The sequence below is a fragment of the Lithobates pipiens genome, unplaced genomic scaffold, assembly GCF_037356315.1.
Source record: "Lithobates pipiens isolate NorthernLeopardFrog02 unplaced genomic scaffold, aLitPip1_a1.2 Scaffold_8, whole genome shotgun sequence".
Lineage (NCBI taxonomy): Eukaryota > Metazoa > Chordata > Amphibia > Anura > Ranidae > Lithobates > Lithobates pipiens.
The window spans coordinates 480,210,812-480,237,098 of record NW_027507903.1 but is presented as its reverse complement, the minus strand read 5'-3'; the positions used below and the strand labels follow the sequence as shown (position 1 = coordinate 480,237,098).

The following is a 26,287-nucleotide window of genomic DNA, read 5'->3' as shown; positions in this document are numbered from 1 at the left end:
TTTTCTTTTTTCTTTTTCCCGTGTAGCCTAAAAATACGGTGATCAGCCTCAGTTTTACATATAATTTTTTTATTTTTTGATCCAGTGTCAGATTTGAGGCTGAAGTTACTTGGAATTAGATGCAGGCGTTAATCCAGAGGTCTGCTTTCTATTTACTTGTAGAAACGATGAATGTTTTTCTTTGATGCGCAGCCAGGTGTACACAGCAGCGTGCAATCAGATGCCGAGTGCTGCCAAAGCTCCGAGCCTCATCACATGCAGACAAATTAATTGGGTTCTTTTTCTTTGGGCCTCCGGGGAAGATAACCATGTCATGATAAAATACTATGTCTCATGCTTTTCCTGCAGGATCCCATGCATCGGTTTAGTATCTCTTGAATATTTTAGTCTTCTCTCAGCTGGGGGACTCCTGGTGCTTTACTACACATTGTTGTATTAATATCCCTTATGCAACAATATTTGTCTCCTGTATGAATACTCTGATCAAAATTTAGATCTTATGCCAGGATAAGTCATATAAAAGTTTTAGTAAAAGGTGATATCTGTTTTGCTCCTTAGCATTCTCAAATATATTACAAAGAAAAAAAAAAAAAGTATGCAGCTAGTTTAACCACTTTCAGACCGGACCAATTTGCTGGTCAAAGACCAGACCACTTTTTGCGATTCAGCACTGCGTCGCTTTAACTGACAATTGCGCGGTCGTGCGACGTGGCTCCCAAACAAAATTAACGTCCTTTTTTTCCCACAAATGGAGCTTTCTTTTGGTGGTATTTGATCACCTCTGCGGTTTTTATTTTTTGCGCTATAAACAAAAATAGAGCGATAATTTTGAAAAAAACGCATTATTTTTTACTTTTTGTAATAATAAATATCCCCCAAAAATATATAAAAAAACATTTTTTTCCCTCAGTTTAGGCCGATATGTATTCTTCTACATATTTTTGGTAAAAAAAATCGCAATAAGCGATTATTGATTGGTTTGCGCAAAAGTTATAGCGTTTACAAAATAGGGATAGTTTTATAGCATTTTTATTAATTTTTTATTATTATTTTTTTTACTAGTAATGGCGGCGATCTGCGATTTTTATTGTGACTGCGACATTGTGGGGGACCCATCGGACATTTTTGACACATTTTTGGGACCATTGTCATTTATACAGTAATCACTTCTATATAAATGCAGTGATTCCTGTGTAAATGACACTGGCAGTGAAAGGGTTAACCAGTGGGTGGCAGTGTAGGGGTTAAGTGTTCCTAGGGGTGTGTTACTAACTGTGGGGGGGTTGGGCTTTCATTTAGTGTACACTGATCTCTGCTCCAATCACATGGAGCAGAGATCAGCGTCACTAGTTGCTAGGCAGAATGGAAAAATGTTGTTTATACAGCATTTCCTCCATTCGGCCGCTCCGTGAGACGATCGGGGGGATGCCCGCGGCGATCGAGTCCGCGGGTCCCGCGACCGGACTCACGGGGGTCCCGACCAGCGTGGGAGCGCGCCGCCGGAGGCACGCTCCCGATGGCACGGTGGCAACGAATATTGGACGTACATGTACGCCAATATGCCTGCCCGTGCCATTCTGTCGACGTACATCGTTGTGCGCTGGTCGGGAAGTGGTTAATCATTTTGTGTACAGGCCATGTTTGGGAATGTCTCTTAAAGTTTTTCTTAACCCAAAAACAATAAATATGGATCCTGTAAAGCATTTTATACAGCACAGTGTTTGTCCTGGGTGATCTGGACCCCTGTGACAGCTAACATACCTGACTGACATTGCCAGTTTCCCCCCTCTCCTATGTAAACTGACCACAATAATCATGGCTGCTAAGCCCTGACATTGTGGTCTGTCTACGCACCTCCATCATCCACAGCCTGCTCTTCTGTGTCTGTCTCCTGTAACCCCCCCCTTCGTGTCTCACCTAGTCACAGTGCCTCACCATCTCCCTCCTGCTACAGGAATAACCAGTATATTTTTACACTATCCATTTTGTCTCCTAAATACAGTGCCCGTTTTTTAGTAAAAAACAAACCCTACTTTGCCGCAGCGAGGACACCTCGCCGTACCAACCCCCCCCTCCGCCGCTGCTTCTGTCAGATGGGCAGAGAGGGGAGACAGCCGGTTACATGAGCCGCCATGAAATACGGTAAAGGAGGAGTTTTTTTTTTTTTTTTATATAAAATTGACGGGGCCACTGTATAACGAGACAGAGCGGATAGTGTAAATTTGTGAAAGTGGGTTAACAGCCAATTTAAAATAGCTGTCCATAATACCAAACCATTGACTCTGATTTAAAGCACCTGTGCAAGATAAAGGAAAACCCGCAAACATGGCCTGTTTGGGGGTACTTGAGGACAGGATTGAGAACCACTGGTGTAGATGAAGCCAAAACTTTGAAATGTCATTCTATCCTTTATTGCCCTTAAAGTTCACTATTATTATTATTATTCAGGATTTATATAGCGCCAACAGTTTGCGCAGTGCTTTACAATATGAGGGCAGACAGTACACTTACAATACAAATCAATACAGGAGGGATCAGAGGGCCCTGCTCGTTAGAGCTTACAATCTCTTGTTTTTCACCTGATAGGCTAGACCAAATGTTCTATCTTTTTTCTTTAATGCAAAGTGCTTTATGCCAATGCTAGTAGATCACTTTATCCCCCCGTACACACGATCCAAAAATCGTGACGAATTCTCGTACGGCAGAATGGAGAATCTGAAGTGATGTTGTTTAGTGTCATTCTCTTATATTTTCAAACAACAACTGTACTGATTAAACGAAAATTGTACGATCTGGTATCGTATGAGAAATTTTCATATTTATACCATCGGATAATATCAGATGAACTATCGTGATTGGCTCTCGAAAGATCAGTACTAACGATCCGATTTATTGTACGATTGATTCGAAAGCGGTATTTTTTTTTTTTTATCCAATTTTTGGATCCTGCGTGCGGGCCATTAGCCTGACTGGCTTCACAACTGAGTTTCAGTCACTCCATAGTCCATTTTGGCTCAATTTTTGTTTTCCATGTCACTACAGCTTACCAAAACACAGAGATGGGAGCACGCAATGTGTTGTGGTACATTGCCGTATTGCAGACTTAAATATTTTATTCATAATGTTGTGTATTTTTTATTTTGTGCTATGGCATTTAAAATGAATGGTCACCTTTTAGACATGGTAATTTTAGGGCAAAGGATGGTATGAAATGGTGGTGGACTCTTTGTGTGCCCCATGAAATCTCCTGCATACTTCTAATCCACATGAGGCTGTAAGATGAGGAAGTTCCATCCTGTGTTCTGATAGTGCTCGGCTCTGACTGTGCGCTCCACAGGGAGCTAATGAACTGCATAAGTAGGTTTATGTTGGAGGTATGAGGTTAGTGGAACAGTAAATAGAAGTACCATTTGCTTAATTTCTTGCTGAGCTCATTGCAAAGTTTGGTGGGGAGGGAGGAGGGTGGAGAGCGGGCACTATCTGAGACGCATGGCTTTCTTAATTACAGAACTCCTCTGATTAAAAGCCATGCTTGGAGAATGGAAAGGATACACTGCTTAGCTGAAAGCTGTACAGCTGCTTGCTTGTGGTCTTCCTGAACGGATGGTCCCCCTCCCCCAGTGTTTGTATTATTCCATGGCACTTCCCCCAGAGCTTGCAAGTCAATAAGAGGCTCTGCTGCTCACCCTGGGAAGCCTCGGAGCTGTGAATCACTTCTAAAAATGTGGTTGTAATGAACCATATTTTAATTAAATCGAGTAGACTAAGCAGGCACCTGGTATGAGTTTACAAATCAAAGCTATTAGTACATGGATTATACATGGGTTTTCTAACTCTTATAAGAAAATTTAGTAAATTGCCATGCTTTTTGAATTGTTTATAAGAGATGTTGGTGTAGGTTATTTTATTTGTGTGGGTTTTTTTTGTTTTGTTTTTTTTATAATTAAACCTGCGCAGATCAAATAGCTTTTTTTATTTAATTTTTTTTTTCTGGAAAAATATACATTATACTACATTTTGTAGGGTTAGCTCACTTTTTTTTTTTTTTTTTTTCCCCTTTTTGTTTGTGTGTTTACACGAGTTCTGCTGCAATATAAATGCATGCTGCTTTTTTTTTTTTTTCACTGGAACTAGTTAGTAATAGTTAGGGCCGGTTCACACAGCGAGGCGCGGCGAGGCGTCTCCGACTTACCTCGCCGCGACCTGCGGGGAGCTCAGCGGCGACTTGCAGAGGACTTCTGTATAGAAGTCAATGCAAGTCGCCCCCGAAGTCGCCCCGAAGTAGTACAGGAACCTTTTTTCTGAGTCGGAGTGACTCGAGTCGCTCCTCTCAGAACGGTTCCATTGTACAGAACGGGGGCGACTTGCGGGAGCGAGGCGAGGCGAGCCGTGTCGCCTCGCCTCGCTGTGTGAACCGGCCCTTTAGTAGTGTGAACTAGGATATTTGGAAAACATTGATCTTACTATTCAGGTGTTCAGGATGTCTTTGAAAGACCACAATCCCAACTTATTTTTTGTTTTGTGTTATAACATCTTTCAATGATCTTCAGTAAAATTCAACGAGAAGTTCACCTTTTTTAAAAGTTCTGTGGTTTTGTTGGCCAAATGCTGTTCATTACTGTTATGGCAGGGGAGTGAAACGCCTGGTATGTCTAATTGCTAGTTCTGGTAAGAACTACAGGGGGTCCCCGGGTTACAAACAAGATGGGGTCTGTAGGTTTGTTCTTAAGTTGAATCTGTTTGTAAGTAGAACAGGTACATTTTTTAAGTGTAGCTCCAAAGAAACAAAGTTTTAAGCTTTTTGGGTAGCATAGGGAAGGTTTGTTCTTGCTGTCTGTGCCCCTTTTCAGAAGATTTCACCTCACTTACTGTCCCAATAACAATTGGATTTTGAAAATGTTGGGTTGTTGTGGAAACAAGGATTGTTGATAAAGCATCAGTGGAGGTACCCTTTTCCCATTATAACTGAAGTGAATTTCCCTTCCTAGGGGTAGATTTCCTTTCACTTTCTGTTGTCTCCCTCAGTTTGTAACTAGGGGACCGCCTATGTGGAGTCTGTGGTCAACTCTACACTTGATGAGGCCACTGCTTGCACTGTAGTGTACTAGCTCATTCTTACAAGTGTGGGCAATGTATCTGAGTGCTGGGAGTTCTATTTATCAGAGGCAGCCCAGAGACTGAAGAGAGACCAGTAACCTGGAATTGGTGTCAGCGAGGTATGAAGCAGCCTAATTCACTCAGAGCTGGAGGTGGCACACTTGTTTAGTTAAAATCCTCCAACAGGCAGAGACCCTGGAGAATAAAGGATTGGTAAAATAAAATGAGGGCTTTGCCAAGATCACAAATATCCAACATGTCAAGCCTTATAATAGTGTGCACCTATTATATTTTTAGGTACCCAAGTTTGTCAAACAGCAATTTAAAAGCCCATAGTATACAGTTACCCTAGAATTATTGCTGTCACCAGCATGCACAGAAACCTGTTAACCTGTATAGCACAAATGATGGTTTCATATATAGGTGTCTCCACAGTGTGCGTATACAAACATGCTTGAGGATCAATGTGAGCATTTTTACTATAAGAAGTTCTCCCTAATGCCTCACGTTCACGCTACTGTGGTGTGCAGATCACAAATGTACTGGGGGGGGGGGGGTGGGGGGCTTAACGGAAGCAATCGGTGTGTCAGCATGGATTGTGTGTGTGTGTGTGTGTGTACACACAAACACAGATGAGTTTCTGTGCTTTGGTCAGTTTAGAACAGGGAAGTAAAAAGTCACTGACCCGATCAGATACAGTGCCTTGAAAAAGTATTTGTACCCCTTTTTCCATTTTGTCATGTTGCAACCAAACACCGTCAATTTATTTCATTGGGATTTTATGTGATGGCCCAACACAAAGTGGCACATAATTGTGGAAGGAAAATGATAAATGATTTTCAATATTTTTTTTTATAGATTTGTCCCGAGTCAATGCTCTGCAGAACCCTCTTCTGCTGCAATTGCAACTGCAAGTCTTTTTGGGGATGTCTCTACCAGAGAGTGACATTTTTGCCCATTATTCATCTTTTCAAAATAGCTCAGGCTCTATCAGATTGGATGTGTAAAGGTCTGTGAAGAAGTCTTGCCACAGATTCTCAATTGGATTTAGGTCTGGACTTTGACTGGGCCATTCTAACACATTAATATACTTTTATCGAAAAACATTCCATTGTAGCTCTGGCTGTATGTTTAGGGTTGTTGACCTGCTGGAAGGTGAACCTCTGCCCCAGTCCCAAGTCTTTTGCAGATTCTAACAGATTTTCTTGTAAGATTGCCCTTTATTTGGCTCCATCCGTCTTCCCATCAACTCTGACCAGCTTCCCTGTCCCTGCTGAAGAAAAGGCCACAACATGATGCTGCCGCCACCATGCTTCACGGTGAGGATGGTGTGTTGTATCGGATGGCAGGCGGGTGTCGGTGAACACATCTTCGCTCATCTGCCTGCCCATAGACGTCAATGGTGGTTTGCTCGGATCCGCCTGAAAAACAGACAGGCGGATCCGAGCGGGCTGATTGTGTGAAGGGGGCTGAATAAAGATGACCTCCACACTTTTCAGATATTTTATTTGTGAAGCATTTTGAAAATAATTTTCCTTCCACTTCACAATTATGTGATGTGTCACTTTGTGTTGGTCTTTCACATAAAATCCCAATAAAATACATTTTACATTTTTGGTTGTAACTTGACAAAATGTGGAAAATGTCATATTTTTCAGACTTGTCCGTCGACATTTTGGTGCACTTTCACACTGGGGTGCCGGCAGTAAAGCACTAGTTGTAGCAGTACTTTACCATAATTTTAGAGGCCCTGTTTGGTCGCTAACAGCTTTATAAAGGGCTAAAAGCGCCCTCAAAGTGGCACTTTAGCGGCGCTGCCCTTTGATTTCAATGGGCAGGGGTGCTTTAGGAGCAGTGTATGCATCGCTCCTAATGCGCCTCAAAAATGCTGTAAAGTACCTCAGTGTGAAAGTAGCCTAAGAATAGGTATACTTGTATTGGCCTATCCTGGACCAATGTAACTAATCGGAGCCCCTGCGCAAGAAAAAAACATTCCTTTTCATATGACAGAGGTGTTGAACAAATAGTCATGTTTTTCAATCTAGGCATAAGCAGGCACTTTTAAGTAACTAGAGGTGATGGGCATACATTGACTTAGAACAAAATGCATCGGTATATTTTTACTTATCTGTTAAAGCGGTAGTAAACCACTGGGGAGGGGGGAAACCTGCAAGACAATAGCATAATGTGCTAGTTACATTATGAAATCCTTACCTTACCTGCAGTGGTGCCCAGTCACCACTGATTGGGGCTGACATGTTCCCTTTGCGTCTCTTCTGGGTTTGCGTGCTTCGGCACTGTGAGTGGCTGGAGCTGCAACGATGTCACGGGATGCGCGCGGTAGCTGTCCAATCTGGCATGGAGCTCTGACGCGATACTCCACATCTTCAGGAGGCATGTGCTGCTGACGGTGGCTGCATTCAGGGTAAATATCTCTTAAACCGTGCATGCAGGTTTAGGAGATATTATTTTTTACCTACAGGTAAACCTTTATTATAGGCTTTCCTGTAGGTAAAAACCAAGTGGACAATACAACCGCTTTTTAAGTGTGGAAAAATTGCTGGTAATTCTTCTATTTTCAACTTATCTGTGCTCCCTCCCTGCTTGTGCTGACTATTGGCTATGTTTCCGAGTCTCTGTGGACTATAGAAGGCCACCATCCTATGTTGTAAAGGGCAACCAGAAGGGTGTTTATTGTAGGCCTTTTGCAGGGTCACAATGATGCAGCAAGTGTTGCCCCCTTAGGACAGGAAGTGTGGTGCTGGCAGGATCATCAGGTAGAAATTAGTTTATTATTGGGTGTGTATATGTATGTGTGTATGTGTAATATATATATATATATTTCTTTTTATTGGGTTTTGCAGTTACCAGGTCCTTGTTCCAACCTGAGTGTGCATTTACAGCTGAGCTGTTCTGTTTGTTCCTATCCAAATCTGAGAGTATTCAGTCTGCATTGAAGAGATCCTGGTAACAAAAGCCATTAGTGGGGCTTTCTGTAGTTACATGTTCATGTAAAGCGGATGGCTCTGGTTTTTTGTGGGGGGAGGTGCTGAGCCTGGGCTAGTCCCATGGTGGAATGCTTTTGAACTTGAGTTACAAAATACAAAGCATGAAATGGAGCATGTGTTGATGTACAGCTGAGAGCTGTGCTGATGTGCCTGTATTCTCACATTCCATCCCCCCTCCTCTGTGTCCCCACCATCACTGGACAGCCTGCTTCTCCTTGGCGCACATGCTTACTTGCTTTTGTAAATGGTAGTTATCTTGGCTGGAAGAAGCCAGAGAGTCCCTGACCTGGAAGAAGCATAAAAAAAATCAAGAAAACCAGAGTGAAGTCAGAACTCCTAATCGGCATATTTGGATAGTACTAAAGTTAGTTGATTCGGCATGACAGCAGACTTGACTATTCTAAACAAAAACAGAGGTTGGCAATGGCAGCTAGCTTTCACCCATTTCTGTGCCCATTAAAAGTCAGCAGCTACAAAAAGTGTAGCTGCTGACTTTTAACAGACACTTGCCTGTCCTATGGTCCAGCGATGCGGCTCCACGAAGCCTCGCTTCTCTCCTTCTCCTCTATGCGGCCCCGGCATTGCAAGTGTGGGGTACCTAGCTGTGACATGCGCAAGTTGTGCTGCACTTTTGTGAATGGTCAGGCAGTCTCATGGGACCTGTGACGTCCCAGAAGATTGCGGGGGTGGGGGGGGGAGGTGGAGGAATGGAGACCTTGCGCTTGACGCCATGAGCAGAATTGGGAGCTGGGTACCTGTCAAAACTAGGTACCTGCTCCCCTCGCCCCACTTTTGGGTGGAACTCTGCTTTTAAGGGGGGTACACACTATGAGAAAATTTGAATAAATTTTGCGTATGAGGAACGATTATTTGCTTTCCGCATACTGTGTACGCAACTTTCGACATCTGATTGAAAATTTTCCATTTAGGAATTCTGAAAGCGACAAATTCCAAAATTTGTCTCGTACGTGTACCAAACTAACAATTTTCATTTAAAGTGGGAGTAAACTCCCTTGTATGATTTTTGCCTTATATTAATAAGGCTTACCTAATATAGGTACAGTAAAGATCTCCTAAATGTGCACTGTTTCTAGGAGATATTTCGGACGTCACTGGCACATGCGCTCTGAAGAAATGACATAGTCATGCATTAAACAGTGATGTCATCGCCAGCTCAGCCATTCATATCGCCAAAGTCCGCAAACCTGAAAGGAAGACCAGGTGTCCATGCAAGTCTGTCATAATGTGATGCATACTAGCACATTATGGCTTAAACTGCCCCGTGCCTAAATTTAAAAATTGTAAAAAAAAAATGAAGCAGTGTACTACTGCTTTCATATGTACTGTTTTTGTATGGGAAAAAAAAAATCCGATATGAAAGGCTGGACATGATCTGAAACGATATAAATAAGTAAAAAAAAAATCCTTTTGCCTTTTCGAGAATTTTCGTACAATTGGTGCCATCGTTGGTTTCAACTTGCTGTGAAATCTCATGGAAAACTGGACGATCGTTGGCCTGTTTTTCTTGGTGTGTACCCAGCTTTAGGCCTTGGTTGGAAAATGTCTGAAGTTCTGAACTGAAAATTAAGGTTACTACTTTAGTTTTTTGGGGAGACATCTTGCTTTATACTGCAGAAATATGAATGTGTATTTTTAGTAATGTATATAAAATTAACCTTTTCTATATTGGCTTCCAGATTGCATCCTCTGAGCTGTATAAGGTTATACGTGTTTATAGTATACAGAGTTTTCATGTAAGGAGAAGAAAAGCCAAACCATTATCATGTTTCAACCTGCAGTTGTTTGTACAGCCCTGGCCAAAAGTTTTGAGAATGAGACAAATAAAAATTTTCACAAACTCTGCTGCTTCAGTGTTTTAGATCTTTTTGTCAGATGTTACTATGGTATACTGAAGTATATTTACAAGCATTTCATAAGTGTCAAAGGCTTTTATTGCCAATTACATTAAAGCGGAGTTCCACCAAAAAAAAAAAAGTCAGCAGCTACAAATACTGCAGCTGCTGACTTTTAAAATAGACACCTGTCCAGGGTGCCTGCAATGTCACCCAAAGCCGACCCGTCCCTTGGCACCTGGGTGGAGGCGCCGCCATCTTCAGTAGAGGAATTGGGAAGTGAAGTCTTGCGGCTTCACAGCCTGGTTCCCTACTGCGCATGCGCGAGTCGCACTGTGTGTCCTGACTGGTCCCTGCTGTCTTCTGGGACCCGTGTCTCTCAGAAGACAGTGTGGGGGGGGGGAGCGCCGAGGAGGGGCCGGACATGGCGTAGAGCGCCACAGATTCTGCGGTGGTCTATTGCCGGATGTGGGATCAAATTGGAGGTCGACCCATATGGGTTTTTCTCTGGCTGATGCCGATATTTAGAAATCAGGCAGCCGATGGCCGATACACGATGCAGATTTTTGCGGCCGATTTATTTTTTTATTTTTTTCCCCCTCATTTCATTAAATCTAACAATTTAGTTAAATAATAAAGAAGGGATACAGAAAATTGCTTAAATTAACAAAATGTTAAGATAGGGGGTACAGGGAGGTGGCTGTGGAGGAGAGGGGGTACAGGGAGGTGGCTGTGGAGGAGGGTCATCCATTTTCTCAATGCCAGCTTGTCGGCCTCAGCCACGTTTCCCTTTAAGGGGAGATTAAATAAAGTCTGCAGGAGGGCACAGTAACACACACTCCATTTTTGTGACTTACCCTCCATACATCCTGGTATCTATCTGCATGCACCTGATGGGGCTAGGTGCATGCTGATGAGTTGACCAGCCAATCATATCAAGTGAGATAGAAGCAGCCAGCAGGCTCCGCCTCAGCAGGGAAGGAAGAGGAGTTTAGCTAGTGCTGGCCATGATCTCCTGCAGAGGCTTGTGATATGCTAATGAATGATCCTCTTCTACAGCCTGCCGGGGGGTGGGGTGGTGCCAGTGAAACACTCCTTCCCTTCTATAGTGGCTGGTCGCATGGGTGAAGGATCGAGGATTAATTTTACATGCTGCTGCAGCGGGGGACACAGGTCTGTACTGCAGGCGGCCGGGTATAGTGTTACCTGCCAATCTTCATGGTTTGCGCAATAATCGGCCGATGCCGATATATCGGTCGACCTCTAGATCAAATACCTGTATTGCACAGGTATCTGCTCCTCCCCCTTAGAGGTGCCAAATGACACCGGAGGGGGGGGGGGGGATAAGTGGACGTTCCATTTTTGGTTGGGACTCTGCTTTAAGCTCATACAAAGAGTCAATGACTCTTTTTCTCGTTCAAAAATTTTGTACAGAATATAAGACAAATTATGTGATACCAGAAATAAAAAGTAGACCTATTGAAGTACGGATGATACAAAGCAAAAAAGAATTTCAAGATATTCTCATGGGAATGACAATAAATGGCCTTTTATATATTTTAGAATTTGAAAACATTCTTATAGCTGAGTTTTAAACATTTTAATCCCAAGAAAATATAAATATGTCTAAAAGAAAATATATGATTTTAAAGTTTTGACCATAACTTCTAAAGTATGTTTATAGTAAGTATTATATAGTAAGGGAAGAACATAAAAGGTATATAGGAGGGGAAGGGGAGGGAATAATTCTCCGGAGGAGGTTTTATATATCATCTAATGTTGTAATTCTATAAAAAATCTTAATCACCATAACAATAAAACTCGGTTGTCAATATTATCTGACGTATAATATTTAATCCAGGGTTTCCATATGGTATCAAACTTTGTCATCTGGTTTTTATCTATAGCGTCCATTTTAGCATGGATGAAAGATTTATTCATTCTACGTTTTGGTTTCTGCAATATTCACCACATCTGTTTTCCACGTATTGGCTATAGTCTGCTTTGCGGCTATCAGGAGTGTAAGAACTAATTTGAATTGTTTCTGATTCAGAAAGACTGGTTTTAAATTGAGGAGAGCTATAATTGGGTCTGGAAAAATTGGACGATCAAAAAATTTTGTAATTATCAGATCTTTTTCCAAAATGATTGTACAATTGAGCAATGCCACCAGGTATGTATATAGGTACCCTTTTCTGGACAGCCACAAAAGCAGAGGCCAGTGTTGTCTGTTGAGAATTTGGCGATTCTCGCTGGAACCAAATACCAGCGTGTGAGAACTTTATATGATGATTCAGACGCCAATATATTTATAGAGGAATATTTTGTGAAAGACCATATGTTGGACCAAGACCTAGAATCGATCGTACAATCCAAATCTTTTTTCCCACTTGGCCACATATTTAGGTATAACAGTATTAGAATTAGATATCAGTTGTGTATACAATGTCATACGACCTTTAGCATGTGGTTCCTTGAGACAAAATCTTTCAAATTGAGAAATATTATGTAAGTTTACACTTAAATTGAGAAGAGGAGTATAAAAATCTTTGATTTGGAGGTATCTGAATATTTCTGATTGTGGAAGCTTATATAATTCACATAGATCTGTAAAAAAAGATTTTATTGATGTAGTTGAAGTTAAAGCGGGAGTCCGCCGGGACTCCGCGTTTTTTTTTTTTTATTTTTTATTTTTAAAGTCAGCAGCTACAAATACTGCAGCTGCTGACTTTTAAAATAGTGACACTTACCTGTCCAGCGCGCCCGCGATGTCGGCACCCGAAGCCGATCTCTAGATCGACACTCGAGTGCTGCCGCCGCCATCTTGGGTATGGGAATCAGGAAATGGAGCCTTTCGGCTTCATTTCCCGGTTCCCTACTGCGCATGCGCGAGCCGCGCTGCGCAATGAGGACGGTCCCCGCTGCCTCTGGGATCTGTGTGTTTCCCAGCAGGCAGCGGGGCACTTGCGGAAAGGGGCGTAATGTACGCCCCTTTCCGCAGAGAGCTTGCCCGGAAGTGGGTGCAGTTACCTGGATTATCCAGGTAACTGCACCCCCCTCCCCCCTGAAAGGTGCCAATTGTGGCGCCGGAGGGGGGGAGGAATCCGATGAGCGGAAGGTCCATTTTAGGGTGGACCTCCGCTTTAAATTATATAGACAAGTAATACCAGCCTTAGACCAAGCTTTAAAGGTTTTGGGATATTTCCAGGCTGGGTAAAAAGTCGGATTCTTGTGGAAAGATAATAGCGGATTTTGTGGAGATTGCAGACCATGTGAATTTCTATACCTATCCCATATAGATAGAGAGTGCTTAGAAATGGGGTTATTTATAGACTTACGATCCGCAGGTTGTAACCATAATATATTGTTTATAGGAAGAGGATCACAGTCTACAGCTTCAATGAGGACCCATAAAAGAATCTCTGTAGAAGAGTGATATTTTGTTTAATTGAGATAATTGAGCTGCCTTATAATATATGTTAAAGTCTGGGAATCCCAAACCACCCAAAGCTTTGGGGAGAACAAGTGTTTTTTGTGAAGTCTGGGTTTTATTTTCTCCCAAGTAAATTTCTTTACTTTTTGTTGAATCAGCCTAAGAAAATATGCAGGAATATGAATCGGGAAAGTTCTGAATAAATATAAAAATTTCGGAAGAACAGACATTTTTATGATATTGATTTTCCCAAACCATGATATCGTCATTGATGACCAATTAGATAACGACCTTGTAATATTTTTTAATAGAGCTAGGTAATTAGCTGCAAATAAATCGGAGGGGTTGGGAGTAAACTGCACACCCAGATATGGGAGGCTATGATCTACCCACTTAAAGGGTAGTGAATTTAGTAAAGATTGTTTATCTTTTTCGACAAGTGAAATGTTTAATGCTGAAGATTTTTGAATATTGACCTTAAGGCCCGAAATAAATGAGAATTCTTGTAGTACAACCATAAGATTTGGGGCCGAAACATGTGGAGAAGATAGAAAAAGGAGAATATTGTCTGCGAATAAACAGAGCTTATGATGAAAGCCACCCATTTCAATACCTGTTATAGTGGGTTCCATCCTAATTCTTTGTGCTAAAGGTTCAATGAGTAAAGCAAATAATAATGGCGAAAGTGGACATCCTTGACGAGTCCCCCTCAGTATATTAAACTCGTCTGATTTGTACCCTGCATATCTGATATAAGCTTTGGGATCTTGATACAAACTAGAGATCCATCGTAAAAAATGAGGGCCGAATCCCCATTTGGAAAGGGTATAGTTCATATATGACCAAGATACTGTGTCAAAAGCTTTCATAATATCTAAAGAAAGAAAACAAGTGGGAATACGTCTTTTTTTTTTTTTTTTTTTTTTTTTTTTTTTTTTTTTTTTTAGCGGCATGTGACAGGAGTGTTGCACGTCTAATATTATCTCCTGCTTGATGTAATGGAATGTACCCCACTTGATCACGATGTATTAGATTGCCTATAATAGTATTTAATCTGTTAGCTAGAATTTTGGCTAAAATTTTTATGTCCAAATTTAATAACGAAATAGGGTGATAATTAGACCATATTGAATCGTCTGTGTGAGGTTTAGGGAGCATACAGATAATTGCAGTTAGGGTTTCTCTTCTAAAAGAATGACCTTCCAAAAGGGAATTAAAAGTGTTTGTCAAGACTGGAGATAGGCTGTCTACAAACGTTTTGTAATACAGCGCAGAAAAACCATCAGGACCTGGCCTTTTATTTCGTTTCAGATACCTCTATAATTGACACTGGTTCCTTCATCATTTCCATTTGTGTTTTAGATAGTGTCGGTAGAGATATATGAGAGAAAAAAATCATTTGCTCTAGAAGGGTCCAACTCATTATTAGAAGAGTATAAATTTGTTAATTGTGTTTTGAATTTTTGTAATATTTTTAAAGGATTATTTGTGTATACCCCACTAGAGATTTTCAGACGTATTGGTTTCGTTGGGTTCTGGCAGGATTTTAATGCCCTGGCTAATAGTGTGTGAGGTTTATTCGCATTGATATAGAAATTGTGTTGTGATCTCTTGATGGTTTTATCCGCTGCTTCAGTAAGGAATAGATCAAATTCCAATTTAGCTTTGTCAAGATTTATTTTAGATAAAGAAGAAGGGTTATTTTGGAATGCTGTGTGACATTTATTGAAATTTGTTTCTAAAGTCTGACAAAGGATTTTCCGCTCTCTGTTGAATATGTTTGTTTGCTGTAGACATATGCCACGGAGAACAGGTTTGTGTGCTTCCCATAATGTAGTCGGAGAGACGTCAGGTGTGGAGTTATATTTTATATAATCTTTGAGCGCAATTTCAAGATTATTTTTATGAGCTGGATTTTTGAGTAGGAAATCCTCTTAATATCCATGTTGGATCTTTTTTTTTTTGGAATTATAGAGGCAACAGTAATGTAGCCTGCACGATGATCGGACCATGGGATGGGAATAATTTTTGTAGATATTATTTCTGGAATTAGCCCTATGGACATAAATATATGGTCTATCCTAGAGAATGAGCGATGAGGGAACGAGTAATGTGTGTATTGTCTCTTGGTTGGATTTAATTCTCTCCAAGTATCTACTAGGTTATGTTTTGTAATTAGTTTTGATAAGAGTTGTTTGTCTGCTGTATGTGACTGTGGGATTGGTGATTTATCCAAAAATGGGAATCTGGTCTGATTAGAATCTCCACATAGAATTGTAGTACCTATTTTGTGGTGTTCTATAGTTTGAAATAAATGAGAAAGAAAAGAAATAGAATTTTTGTTAGGAGCGTAGTATGGTGATAGCGGTATCACGTAGGTGTCCTTTAAGAATCAAGTAACGACCTTCTGGATCCTTGACAATTTTGTGTTCTCTTGATGCCTGCTTGACATACTGCCATATTTACGTTACCCTCCTGTCTAAACTTACAAAATCTGGGTATTCCCTTTTTAATTTTGCTGCCAGGCCCTGCCCTCCACTTTTAAACTCAGATGGCCAGACCATTTGTGCAATCTTTCCTTCTTCCCTTTTTTCACATACAGCTTTCGGAGTTTAAAGCGGAGACATGCCAAATGTGTTTAAAGCGGAAGTTAAATTTTTGGGTGAAACTCTGCTTTTTAAAGACACCCATAAATCATATATTTTCTGAAAGCATAGGATAAGTAAAATAATATCAAGGGGTTATTTCTTTTTGGCATATGTTTAAACAATATTTTTCTCTAAAAATACATTAATGTTGACAGACACAAATGTGCAAATCAAAATGCCTGCTAAATTTCCACTAAATATAAAAGCTAAAACTGTATTGAGCTGTTGAATAACAAATATTTGGATATGTTAGTGCTTTTTTTTAGAAATCTGTGAAAATTGATGGCACACAACTGACAAGGCAAAATTGCTCTAATCTGGTTGTTATCATTATTCACTTACAGCTTTCAGAGTTTTTATGGGACCCCCTAACCCTTATGCCGGCCATACACGGTATGAATTTCGAAAGAATTTTCTTTCGAAAATCGTATCTAAGAATTTTCGTATGAATTTCGCACCATTAGTGGGCTGCAGCAACAGCCGATTTTCGTGCGGAAATAAAATTTGAGGAATCGGATATGTTGGAAATTTTTAGAAAAACGAACGATTTTCTAATCAATGATGGGAGAATCGTGCGAGAAACGTAATAAGAAAAGAAAATGTACGGAGATAAAAGAAGATTCCCAGCCAAGAAAATTATTTTCTGTAGCAACATGAGATGAAATTGAAGGCTTGGTCAGCCGAATTTCGAAAATCAATGGTGGCGTCATCGGATCACAAAAAAAAACGAATTTTCTGATTTTGACAAGAAAATTCGTTCGAAATTCGACCGTGTATGGCCTGCATTATACTTCCTGAAAGCTCATGACCTGTAGAATAAATGGCAAGTGCTACTGATATTTACTCTCTGCAATAGTAGTGCACATGTTTAGTGTCATTTTAGAGAAAATAGTGATTTGATAAAGTCATTATTAATAGACCTGAACACAACATAACTTACAAATTTCCTACGAAGGCCTCGTTCACGTGAGGTGTACTAAGCGTGTACGCCTGTGGAGGGCTGTTTACCCACACATGAAAGCACAGATGTTCTGTGCATTCCCGTGCAGGCAGTTCCATTGATGTCTATTGGGACACAGCCTTCCTGTTCACCCACAAACTGAAGCATTGTAAACAGTTTACTGTCTTCAGAGACCGATCTCCTGTTGCTCCCCTGCAGCAGCTGAAGCTGGAAGGAGGGAGAAGCTGGCAAAGGTCGGCGTTGGAAGTGAGGGATTTGGAGACAAGAGGGGGAGGGTCACAGTACAAGGGGAATAAGAGCAGTGGAGGAAGCAGAGCAGTTGCTGTAGGTTTTAGGTAAATAGCTGGGATCAATGGCTTGTTAGCCGCTGGTCACAGCTATTGGTTCAACAGAGTTTGCTTAAGTTATGCTATAAGCTCATGGGCCCTGAAGTAGTTCTGTCGGTTTGTCTGCCGTAGGGAGATGGCAGTGAACATTTTTATCTTTGGAAATATGTAATCGTAGCATAATTCATAGCATCATAATTGGACTGTATGCCTAGTGCAGTGATATTTTAAAGTGTGTGTGTGTGTGTGTGTGTGTGGAGATATATATCTCTCATAGAGAGATTAAAACTGACAGGGGTTCTAATCGCTGTCTTTGTCCTATTTCCGTTATTGGTGAAAGTAGAAGAAAATACATTTTGGGTTAAACCCAGAAAAGTAATTGGGGGAGGGGGGTAGAATCGTCACATGTGGACCTAGTTCTGGGGGGTGGGGGACCCAAGGGATCCCCCTAATTTGCAGAGATTTCCTTTCACTTCCTGTTTGGCTGTGGGACAGGAAGTGAAGGGAAATCTCTGCAATGGAAAATGAATGGCAAAAAAGAAATCCGACAAGGGTTATAATGTTCCCTTACTTTAGCCCAATTCTATTTTAGGGTCCGGAAGCCTGAGCAGCCTTTTGACAAGTGGCAAAAATTGACAGGCTGTTTTTTTTTCTTTTCTGTTTGCTGTGTCATGGACACAGGCAGGAGTTCAGGGCTGATTACTTGCATATGATCGATTTTATGTGCGAGTGGCCATAATTAGCTGCGGGAGCTGGCAGCCTCTTATTTTTAATGGGACTGCATCTCACGTCTAATTGCCGCTGGGGTTTCACGCATCTAATTGTAGTGGGGTGCATTCAAGTGTGAATACACCCTTAAAGGTTCAGTTTACCTTCCCACCAAAACCTATTTTGTGATCCTATCATGAATGTGCTTGGTCAGGCACTTCCTGTTAGTAAATATTCTCTGACCTTGTATTCCAGTTGTGCTATTACACAGGCTTCCAGTTTCTTTCACGACTTGTCATGCACATATGATCCACTGTTGTCCCCATCATGAAACGCACCCTAAAAAATGCCTTTAGCTATAGCTAGTGTGCATGTAGTATTATACAGGATTTATATAGCGCCAACGGATTGCGTAGCACTTTACAATATGAAGGGAGACCATACAATTCAATACCAGAGGGTTAGGAGGGCCCTGCTCCTGTGAGCTTACAATCTAAATGGGGAGGGGCTGGTGGTACTAAAGGTCAGACAGGAAGTGGCTGCAGGAGATCAGAAACACGAATATATAATGGATGAAAAGGTTAAAACGATTATTAAAAAAAGGCAATTTAGGGAACACAGCACTTAAACCAAGATGTCATTGTCGGTGTTTACATCTGCAAGTTCAGGAAGTTGCCAAGTGAGTTCTTTTGAAAACAAATGTGAAAGACTGTATGTTAGCCTAGGTAGGTATCCAGTTTCAGACCCCTGGATTAAATGTCCAGTTTAGTTGCCAGTTTAAACTGCTTTTCATCATACAGAGACCCTATAGCCACAGATTCAGAATTATATTTTTCCTCCCCTTATTTGTAACGTGTCCTTTTCTTCCTGTCATGAAGTATGTGTGAAGGGCAGGTGTGTTCACATGACTAGAATGGCATGCTCTGTCATGTTGTCTGTTTTCATACATTCTCTGTTTGGATTGGGTTTGGATAGCTAGTTTTCACACCAGTTTATGTCCCAGAAATCTCCCGATTTTTGTCTTGTATAAAACTATTGAATAAAGTTACCTGTGCAAACCTCGCCGGCAGTGATTGTGCCTGGATGCCATGTTCTGCTTTCCAAACAGGGCACTTTCGCCCCCTTCCTTCCCAGATCAATTGTCAGCTTGCAGCGCTCACACTTTCAATGACAATTGCGTGGTCATGCGCTGTACCCAAATTAAATTTTTATAATTTTGTTCAGACAAATAGAGCTTTCTTTTGGTGGTATTATTCATGACTCCATTTTTTTTTTTTTTTTTAGCAACTGGCTCTGTGTTTCCATCACATGATGGTTGTGATTGGACATGGCTGTCGTGATCAGGAGGGCCAATCACAGAGCCCTCCTGCTGTCCAGGATGTGCCGTGTCCGGGTGACACAAGCGCATCGGGATCACTCCGCTGAGGGACATTCCTGAATGTCCACTCAGGAGAGAGCACCCGCCTGGCCGTTTATGTAATCTAATGCTGCATCCATTTAGGTAAGTATGAATAGCTAACAAAAAAACAAACTATGTCCCTTTTAACATGCGAGGCCGCTGGATCTGTGGCATAAACTGTATGTTGCTGAGGCCAGCAGTCTAATCGGTGCTCAGTCATTCAGAGAAAGCAGTGTATTCTAGCATTAAATACAAAGCTTCTTCTGATTGGCTGCGTCAGAGAGGAGACTGATGATATCAGGACCTCTGACTCAGCCAATGAGAGGAAGCTTTGTATTGTTTGTGGAATACATTACTTTCTCTGAATGACTGAGCACCGATCAGATAGACTGTGTTCCAGGTATGAGACAGGAAGTCTTGGCTCGAACTTGGAACACAGTGATTTTTTATTTTTTTTAACTCTCCTCTCAATGCCTGTTGCTAGGGGGTCCCTCGTAGTCTGCCTCCTTCAGTGCCTGGGCTCCTGACGTCACTTCCCCTTGGTGCAGGAAGGGCTCCGCTCTGCCGCCTCCCTCCTGTCAGTCATCTGGGACACGTGACAGGTCCCAGATGACTGCGCGGCCAATCGCGGCGCCGATTGCACATGCGCAGTGGGTGCCCACCGTTAGAATGCCTCCTCTTTAAAGAAAAGTACATCGCTGGGTTCCCAGCCAATGTAAATTTATTTTGGTTGACCTTTTTTTATTTTTTATGTAATTTTTAACATCTTGTATTTGTAATATTCTCTGCATAACAATTAGCTGGATGGAACGACATTTGTGGTATTGCATAATTCACCCATTCAGTTTAAAACTGAGAGACTATTCTTTCATTTCGCATGTTCTGTTTCTAAAAAAAAAAAAAAGAGAAAAATCATTTGATCAGGAATACCACACATGGATTACTAAAAACAGTCACAACTGTCTGCCGACCGCCCTAACCGGCACCCCCCCCCCCCCCCCACCCCCTTCTTCTTCTTTTTTTTTTTATAGTTACAATTTCATCTTTCAATTCTCTGTCAACCCCCACCCCTTGTTTGGTGATTGGGGGCTGTGGGAGGAGCCTTTTTTGTGTTGCTCTTTCTTTCATTGGAGAACAAATTTTGCGGTTTTACTATACAAGCTGGGTGATTTCTTTTAATGATTTACTAATTGGAGGTGGCGCAACTGTCTGTTTCAACTTGTCTTCTCAAGGCTGAACTTTTTGTCAGCAACAAAGGGTAATTGTCTATGGCATTTACTGGTGACATAATCCCAATACTGGAGACAAGCCCTATTCTTCATATACAAGTGATGTTAACACTTTCTATGCACATGCAGCCAGATCAGACTTGGTATTCTTTCATGTCGGTGCTTACTGTACTACACTGTAGATTTATAAGCTATGAAACCTAACCAGACAGCTTTTGAGAATAAAAAAACCCAAGGCGCTCCATTGTACAGTTATATGCTTTTAAAGTGATCCTAAACCAGAAGTATTATTGCCATGATGTATTCATATATCTATATCTATCTGTGCTTTTATTTAATTTTTTTTTTTTAAAGTACCTTATTCCTGCAGCACTGTTATGTGCTCACGTGATCTTTCCCTGTTCTTTTGCATCTGCAGGGAAAGATCTTTGGGGAGGGGCTTCTATTACTCCGATGTGTGCTATCTACAGTGTGTGTCTGGCCAGTCCTGATTGGTGCTGTGCCAGTCACATGACTAAAAAAAATTTCAGAAAAGCAATTCAAATTAGATTATAACTGTCTCTAGCTCTCGCCATCTGAGTGGCTGATTAGTGAAACTCTAGACCACTGTAACTACCCCCCCCCCCCCCCCCCCCAAAAAAAAAATCACATACCTAGAATTCAGCTTTAAAGCAGGAGTACAGCCAAAGCTGTACTTCTCCTGTGGATCAGAAGAGTGCAGTTTGTTCTTCACTCCTGTGACCTGTTTTCAGCTGAAGTCTGCTGACATCACAGTGTCAGTCCAGGCTCGGACAAGATCACAATGAAGTTGCGATCCGCCCACTGGAATGTCACCCAGCTCAGTCTCTCAGCGTGCTGCTGAGAGCCTGCCTCCCTCCACAGCCCAGCGCTCTAGCCAGGGATCTGTAAGAACTAAGCGATCGGTGCTGTTTGATCGCTCGGTTCTCAGGGTTAGAGCTGGTGGGGGACTGATACTGCATCCACTTGGGTAAGTACGATAAAAAAAAAAAAGGGAATATAATATATATATATATATATATATATATATATATATATATATATATATATATATATATATATATATATATATATTCCCATACTTCTCTTTTAACTCATTCTGTGAAAACCAGAAGTTTTAGTTGAGCAACACTGTGAGAGCAGGGGCCAGCGGGATTGAAAGTTGTTGGCTGCGTGTGCTCCAGTGTGTCAAGAATGTGCTGTCAAGGGAAATGCTGATAGTAGAAGAGAGCAGAGTGACAGGTAAGCTCATCAGGCTGCTTCTTCTGGTTACACTGACAGAATACTGGTTGAGTAAGGGACAAAACTGATGTGCCTAGTGCACACAATGAGAAAATCTGATGAAAAATACTGTTTTCAAAACAATCGCACAATATTCTGATCGTTGGTACACAGCTTTCAAGAGCCAATTAAAACAGGTCATGCAAAATGATCAGAATGGACAAATGCAAAAAAAATTCTTGTACGTTAACAAATCAGTACAGTGTTCGCTTGTTCGTGAATAAAATCTGAAGACCAAGCATGTTCGGAAGCAAAAGAATACAATACATTGCATCACTTCCGAAATTGTATTCTGCCATATGAGAATTTTTGTAACTTTAGTAACCTGTTGGTTTTCAATATGAAAATGGCATGCAGGAAAAAACGAATGATCATTCGTCCGATATTCTCATCGTGTATGAGGCTTTAGTGTTTCTTAATTGCAGTAGATAAAAACCAGACCAGACGGGGCTTTGTAAATCTCAGCACAGTATGGACAAAAATAAAATTTGATTGGCAGTGGATGAATATTATTATATACATAAAGAGAATATAAATCAGTATATACACACAGATATCTTGTGTATTTAGCGTTCTGTCTGAAGGTCCATTTTTATCTAGCAGTTGTGTTATCTAGTTGGAGGAACCAGTAAGGGCAAAATATAAGCAGATTAAACTTCAGCTTTGAGGAAACTGTAGCAGGTTGGAATTTAAAGTGCTCATTTACTTATCTACAAATGCTTTATGTATTGCAGTTGTATGTGCTTTCTTGATGGTTCTTGTGTACCTTTTTACTGTCAACCAGGTGAAATGCAGTGCTACCTTCTTTCACTGGTTTTACCATACAATTTTTGTCTTTCAGGTACATGTACTGGACTGACTGGGGTGAAGTGCCAAAGATCGAGCGTGCAGGGATGGATGGAACACAACGATCTATTATTATAGACTCTGAGATATATTGGCCAAATGGCCTGACTTTGGATTATGAAGAGCAGAAGCTTTACTGGGCTGATGCAAAACTCAGTTTCATCCACAAGTCCAACCTGGATGGTACATTTCGGTAAGTGCTGGAGCTGTTTTTATTGCCAGACTTCTCAGCTGTGTTCTGTTCTAGACGTTTAATCCAATATGTCATTTAAGGCATGTCAGTGCTTTGGGGGTGTGCTAATGGCCTTGGCTTGGCTTGGCATGAGATTTATTTACAGAAGGGTTTGACATGCAGCTCACCTTCTTCTGACCTGCATTTAATCTGCTTCAATCAAATTTTAGAAACCACCATTATGTTTTTTCCCATTCACAAAGCAATACCTTAAACTAAAGTACATTTCTTAGTTTGCTAGTTGTTTCTTTGGTGCATGTTAATACATGGGACTCCATAGGCAGCTTCTATTGAAATCTACTTGTTGAAAACTTTATCGGGACTTTTTTATTTTTATTTTTTTAAATATATGGACCACTTCAACATTTTTAGTTCTCAGATTTTTTTTGATTTTTTTTTCCCACACATGTATCCGCATTTTTGGCCATAAAATTATTCAAAACCCCCAGAACATTATATATGCTCTAAAGGCAGAGGCTTTGTAGAATGCAAAGACAGTAGTTGCAATTTTTTATGTTGCCTGATATTTGCGTAACTTTTTAGCAAACCCATGTTTTCAGGTAATTGTATTTTAATGCAAAAAAAAAAAAAAAACGCAATGCATAACCCATTTTTTTGTAAATTATGTTAGGCAGCGTAAATGAATACCAAACATGTCACGCTTCAAACCATGTAAATTTTGCTACATACATAGGTGACGCTTTTAAAAGCCCTTATAGGTTACCACTTTAGATTTACAAAAGAGGCCTAATATTATAAGTACTGCCCATGATCTCTGTGGGGTGATTGTTGTTTGAACACGTGTGAGACCGACACATTAGTTTGCCTTTGAGCACGGGGGCACTTTAAATGTATTATTTTTCTTAATTTTATTTTTATATTGTTGCTTTAATTTTATTTTTCAAACACTTTTATTGCTGTCACAAGAAATGTAAACATCCATTGTGACAGCAATAGGCACGTGACGGGTGCTATTTATGGAGGTATCTAGGGTCAAAAAGACCTCAAATCCATTCTCTGCACTTCAACCAGTATCAGTGTCTTTGAATGCTTTTATTTTTTGAAAATGGTGCCAATGATATCCGGGTAAACTGGAAGTGATGTCAATTCATCACTTCTGGGTTACTACTATGGAGACCCGTTTAAAGCCGATCCAGCGAATAGGAATTTTATAGTATAATTTAGCAAACAAGTGGGCAGCAATTTTTTAAATATTTGAGTTATGCAATATGAATGGCAATGGTATCATGTATAACAAATATTAAGCAGAAGATGCTATCCCAGTTTGGCTGCAAAGGTGGAAATGCACATTAAATTTGTATGGAAATCCCCGTCAACATAGGCCCTTATAAAATGAGTTCAGGTAAAAACCCTCTTAAGTGGGTGAATCTTTCTCCCTAAGAACGTATTTTTAAAATGCATTTTTGTACATTTTTTCAGTTCAGTCACACTAGAGGTGATCACATCTTAATCAAAAAAAAACGTACACAATACTGCATGATTTTGATTTTGATCTGGGGCAGACTCCGATAAGCCCCCTCCCCTCCATAGAAAGCCGGTTTGATTCACAGGTCATGCAGATCGGATGCAGTCCAATTCTCCTTCGTTTTTCGTATTGCTCCAGAAATTTTGTAGGCAGGTTTGACACCATACACTTGGGAATTTGGAGCCAGAAATACTCTGGTACTGTCATATTAAAGAGGAAAATGGAAACTCACCTTCTGGGGAATTCTTTAAGCATGTCAGACACCCTTTAGAAATCTGTCAGTTGGCAGCACAGGAAGTCTTAGTGTTTGAGCCCGATTCATGTATCTGTTGGTGCCCACACTTCCTCTGTGCACTCCGTCCATCCCTGGTCACTGCATTTGTCGCTTGGTCTGTGCAGAGGCTGATGGGGTACTGAGAAACTAGTTCTCCATGAGGTCTGTCTAGCTGTTGATTGACAGTACATAGCAGTGGGTGTATTCATAGACTCTGTTCAGTTCAATAGTGGCTTTGGAATCTGCCATGCACTCTCAGTCAAAAGGAAGGCAGACCTGATGAGAAACTGTTTTAGTTGCCCATCAGGCTTCAGCCACTCTAGTACACAAGTCATTTCTCAGATATGGGCATTGCCATGTATTGGTAATGATGACACCACTATGTCTGGCTGCATTGTTTAATTTTAGCTTTCAGCTGCGGAGTATCCCGAGTGACAACTGAATGGGGCTGGGGATAGAGCACTGTGCAGGAAGCAGTCATGCTAATGACAGCTTTTCAGCACAGACATGCCGCACCTCATCTGAATTACTGCCAGCTTCCTACTCTGACGGTAATTCTTTAAGAATCTGTTGGTTCTCTAGCGATGGGTTCTTGAAGGGGGCGATCGTAATAACTACTTGAATTTGCTACATGTGGCACTGGCTCAATTGCTTGTCTGAATTAAAGGGGAGCTCTGTCTTTTTTTTTTTTTTTTTTTTTTTCAATAGTTTTGTTTGAGATTTACAATGATGGGTATAGCCAGTACAAAAAGGTACTTGTAGTAGGATAGTAAAAAGAGAATCAGTCCACAAAGTCATATACAGTAAGCATAACAGTATATGTTTGTATCAAATACAACAAATGTAAGACAGTAGGCTCGGATATTGGGATGCACCCCAGAGAAAGTCACCTCCGTGTCCCATGCGACCCTGCACCATCGTCAACGTGGGCACAACAGGGCAGATATGGACAGATCAAGGCAATTCATGGGGAGTAATCCAAAGGCATCCTAACACCAACCAAGATCGATTAAAAATGGACATTGTACAAGTATTATCCCATGTTGAGCTATACATCATGGATAATGATAGAAAAGAAAACAACCTTTGGTGAGGAAAGTAAGAAAGACAGGGAAGATCAAGGCGTAGATGTATCAGGGAAATATGCAACTATTTGAGTGGTGTTGGTCTCTACGGTAAAGGCATTTAATCTGTAGAGATCTGTAATGAATAATACATCCATCCAACCTGACCATATGTCTTTGTAGCTGCTAACTTTTAGATTGCTTTGTGGTGATCTTACCCGGAAGTGGGAGCGGGTACCTGTCAAAAACACTCCCCCTCCTCCCAAAAAGTTGCATATGTGGCAGTGGAGCAGGGGAGGGTGTTGAACATGCAGAGCTTCCTCTTTTGGGTGAAACTCCACTTTTAAAGTGATTGTAAAGGTTTTTTTTAAAATAACAAATATACTTACCTGCCCTGTGCTAGGGTTTTGCACGGAGCAGCCGC

At 41.0% G+C, this 26,287-nt stretch overlaps 1 protein-coding gene across 1 annotated transcript in view; it reads left to right on the top strand.

Annotated features, from left to right (window-relative positions):
• The window catches only part of LRP6 (LDL receptor related protein 6), a 146,910-nt gene that overhangs the window by 18,335 nt on the left and 102,288 nt on the right, over positions 1-26,287 (top strand). Inside the window, exon 3 of the mRNA XM_077468806.1 lies at positions 22,803-23,000. Coding sequence (XP_077324932.1) covers positions 22,803-23,000 — 198 coding nt within the window. The remainder of the gene's footprint in view (positions 1-22,802; positions 23,001-26,287) is intronic.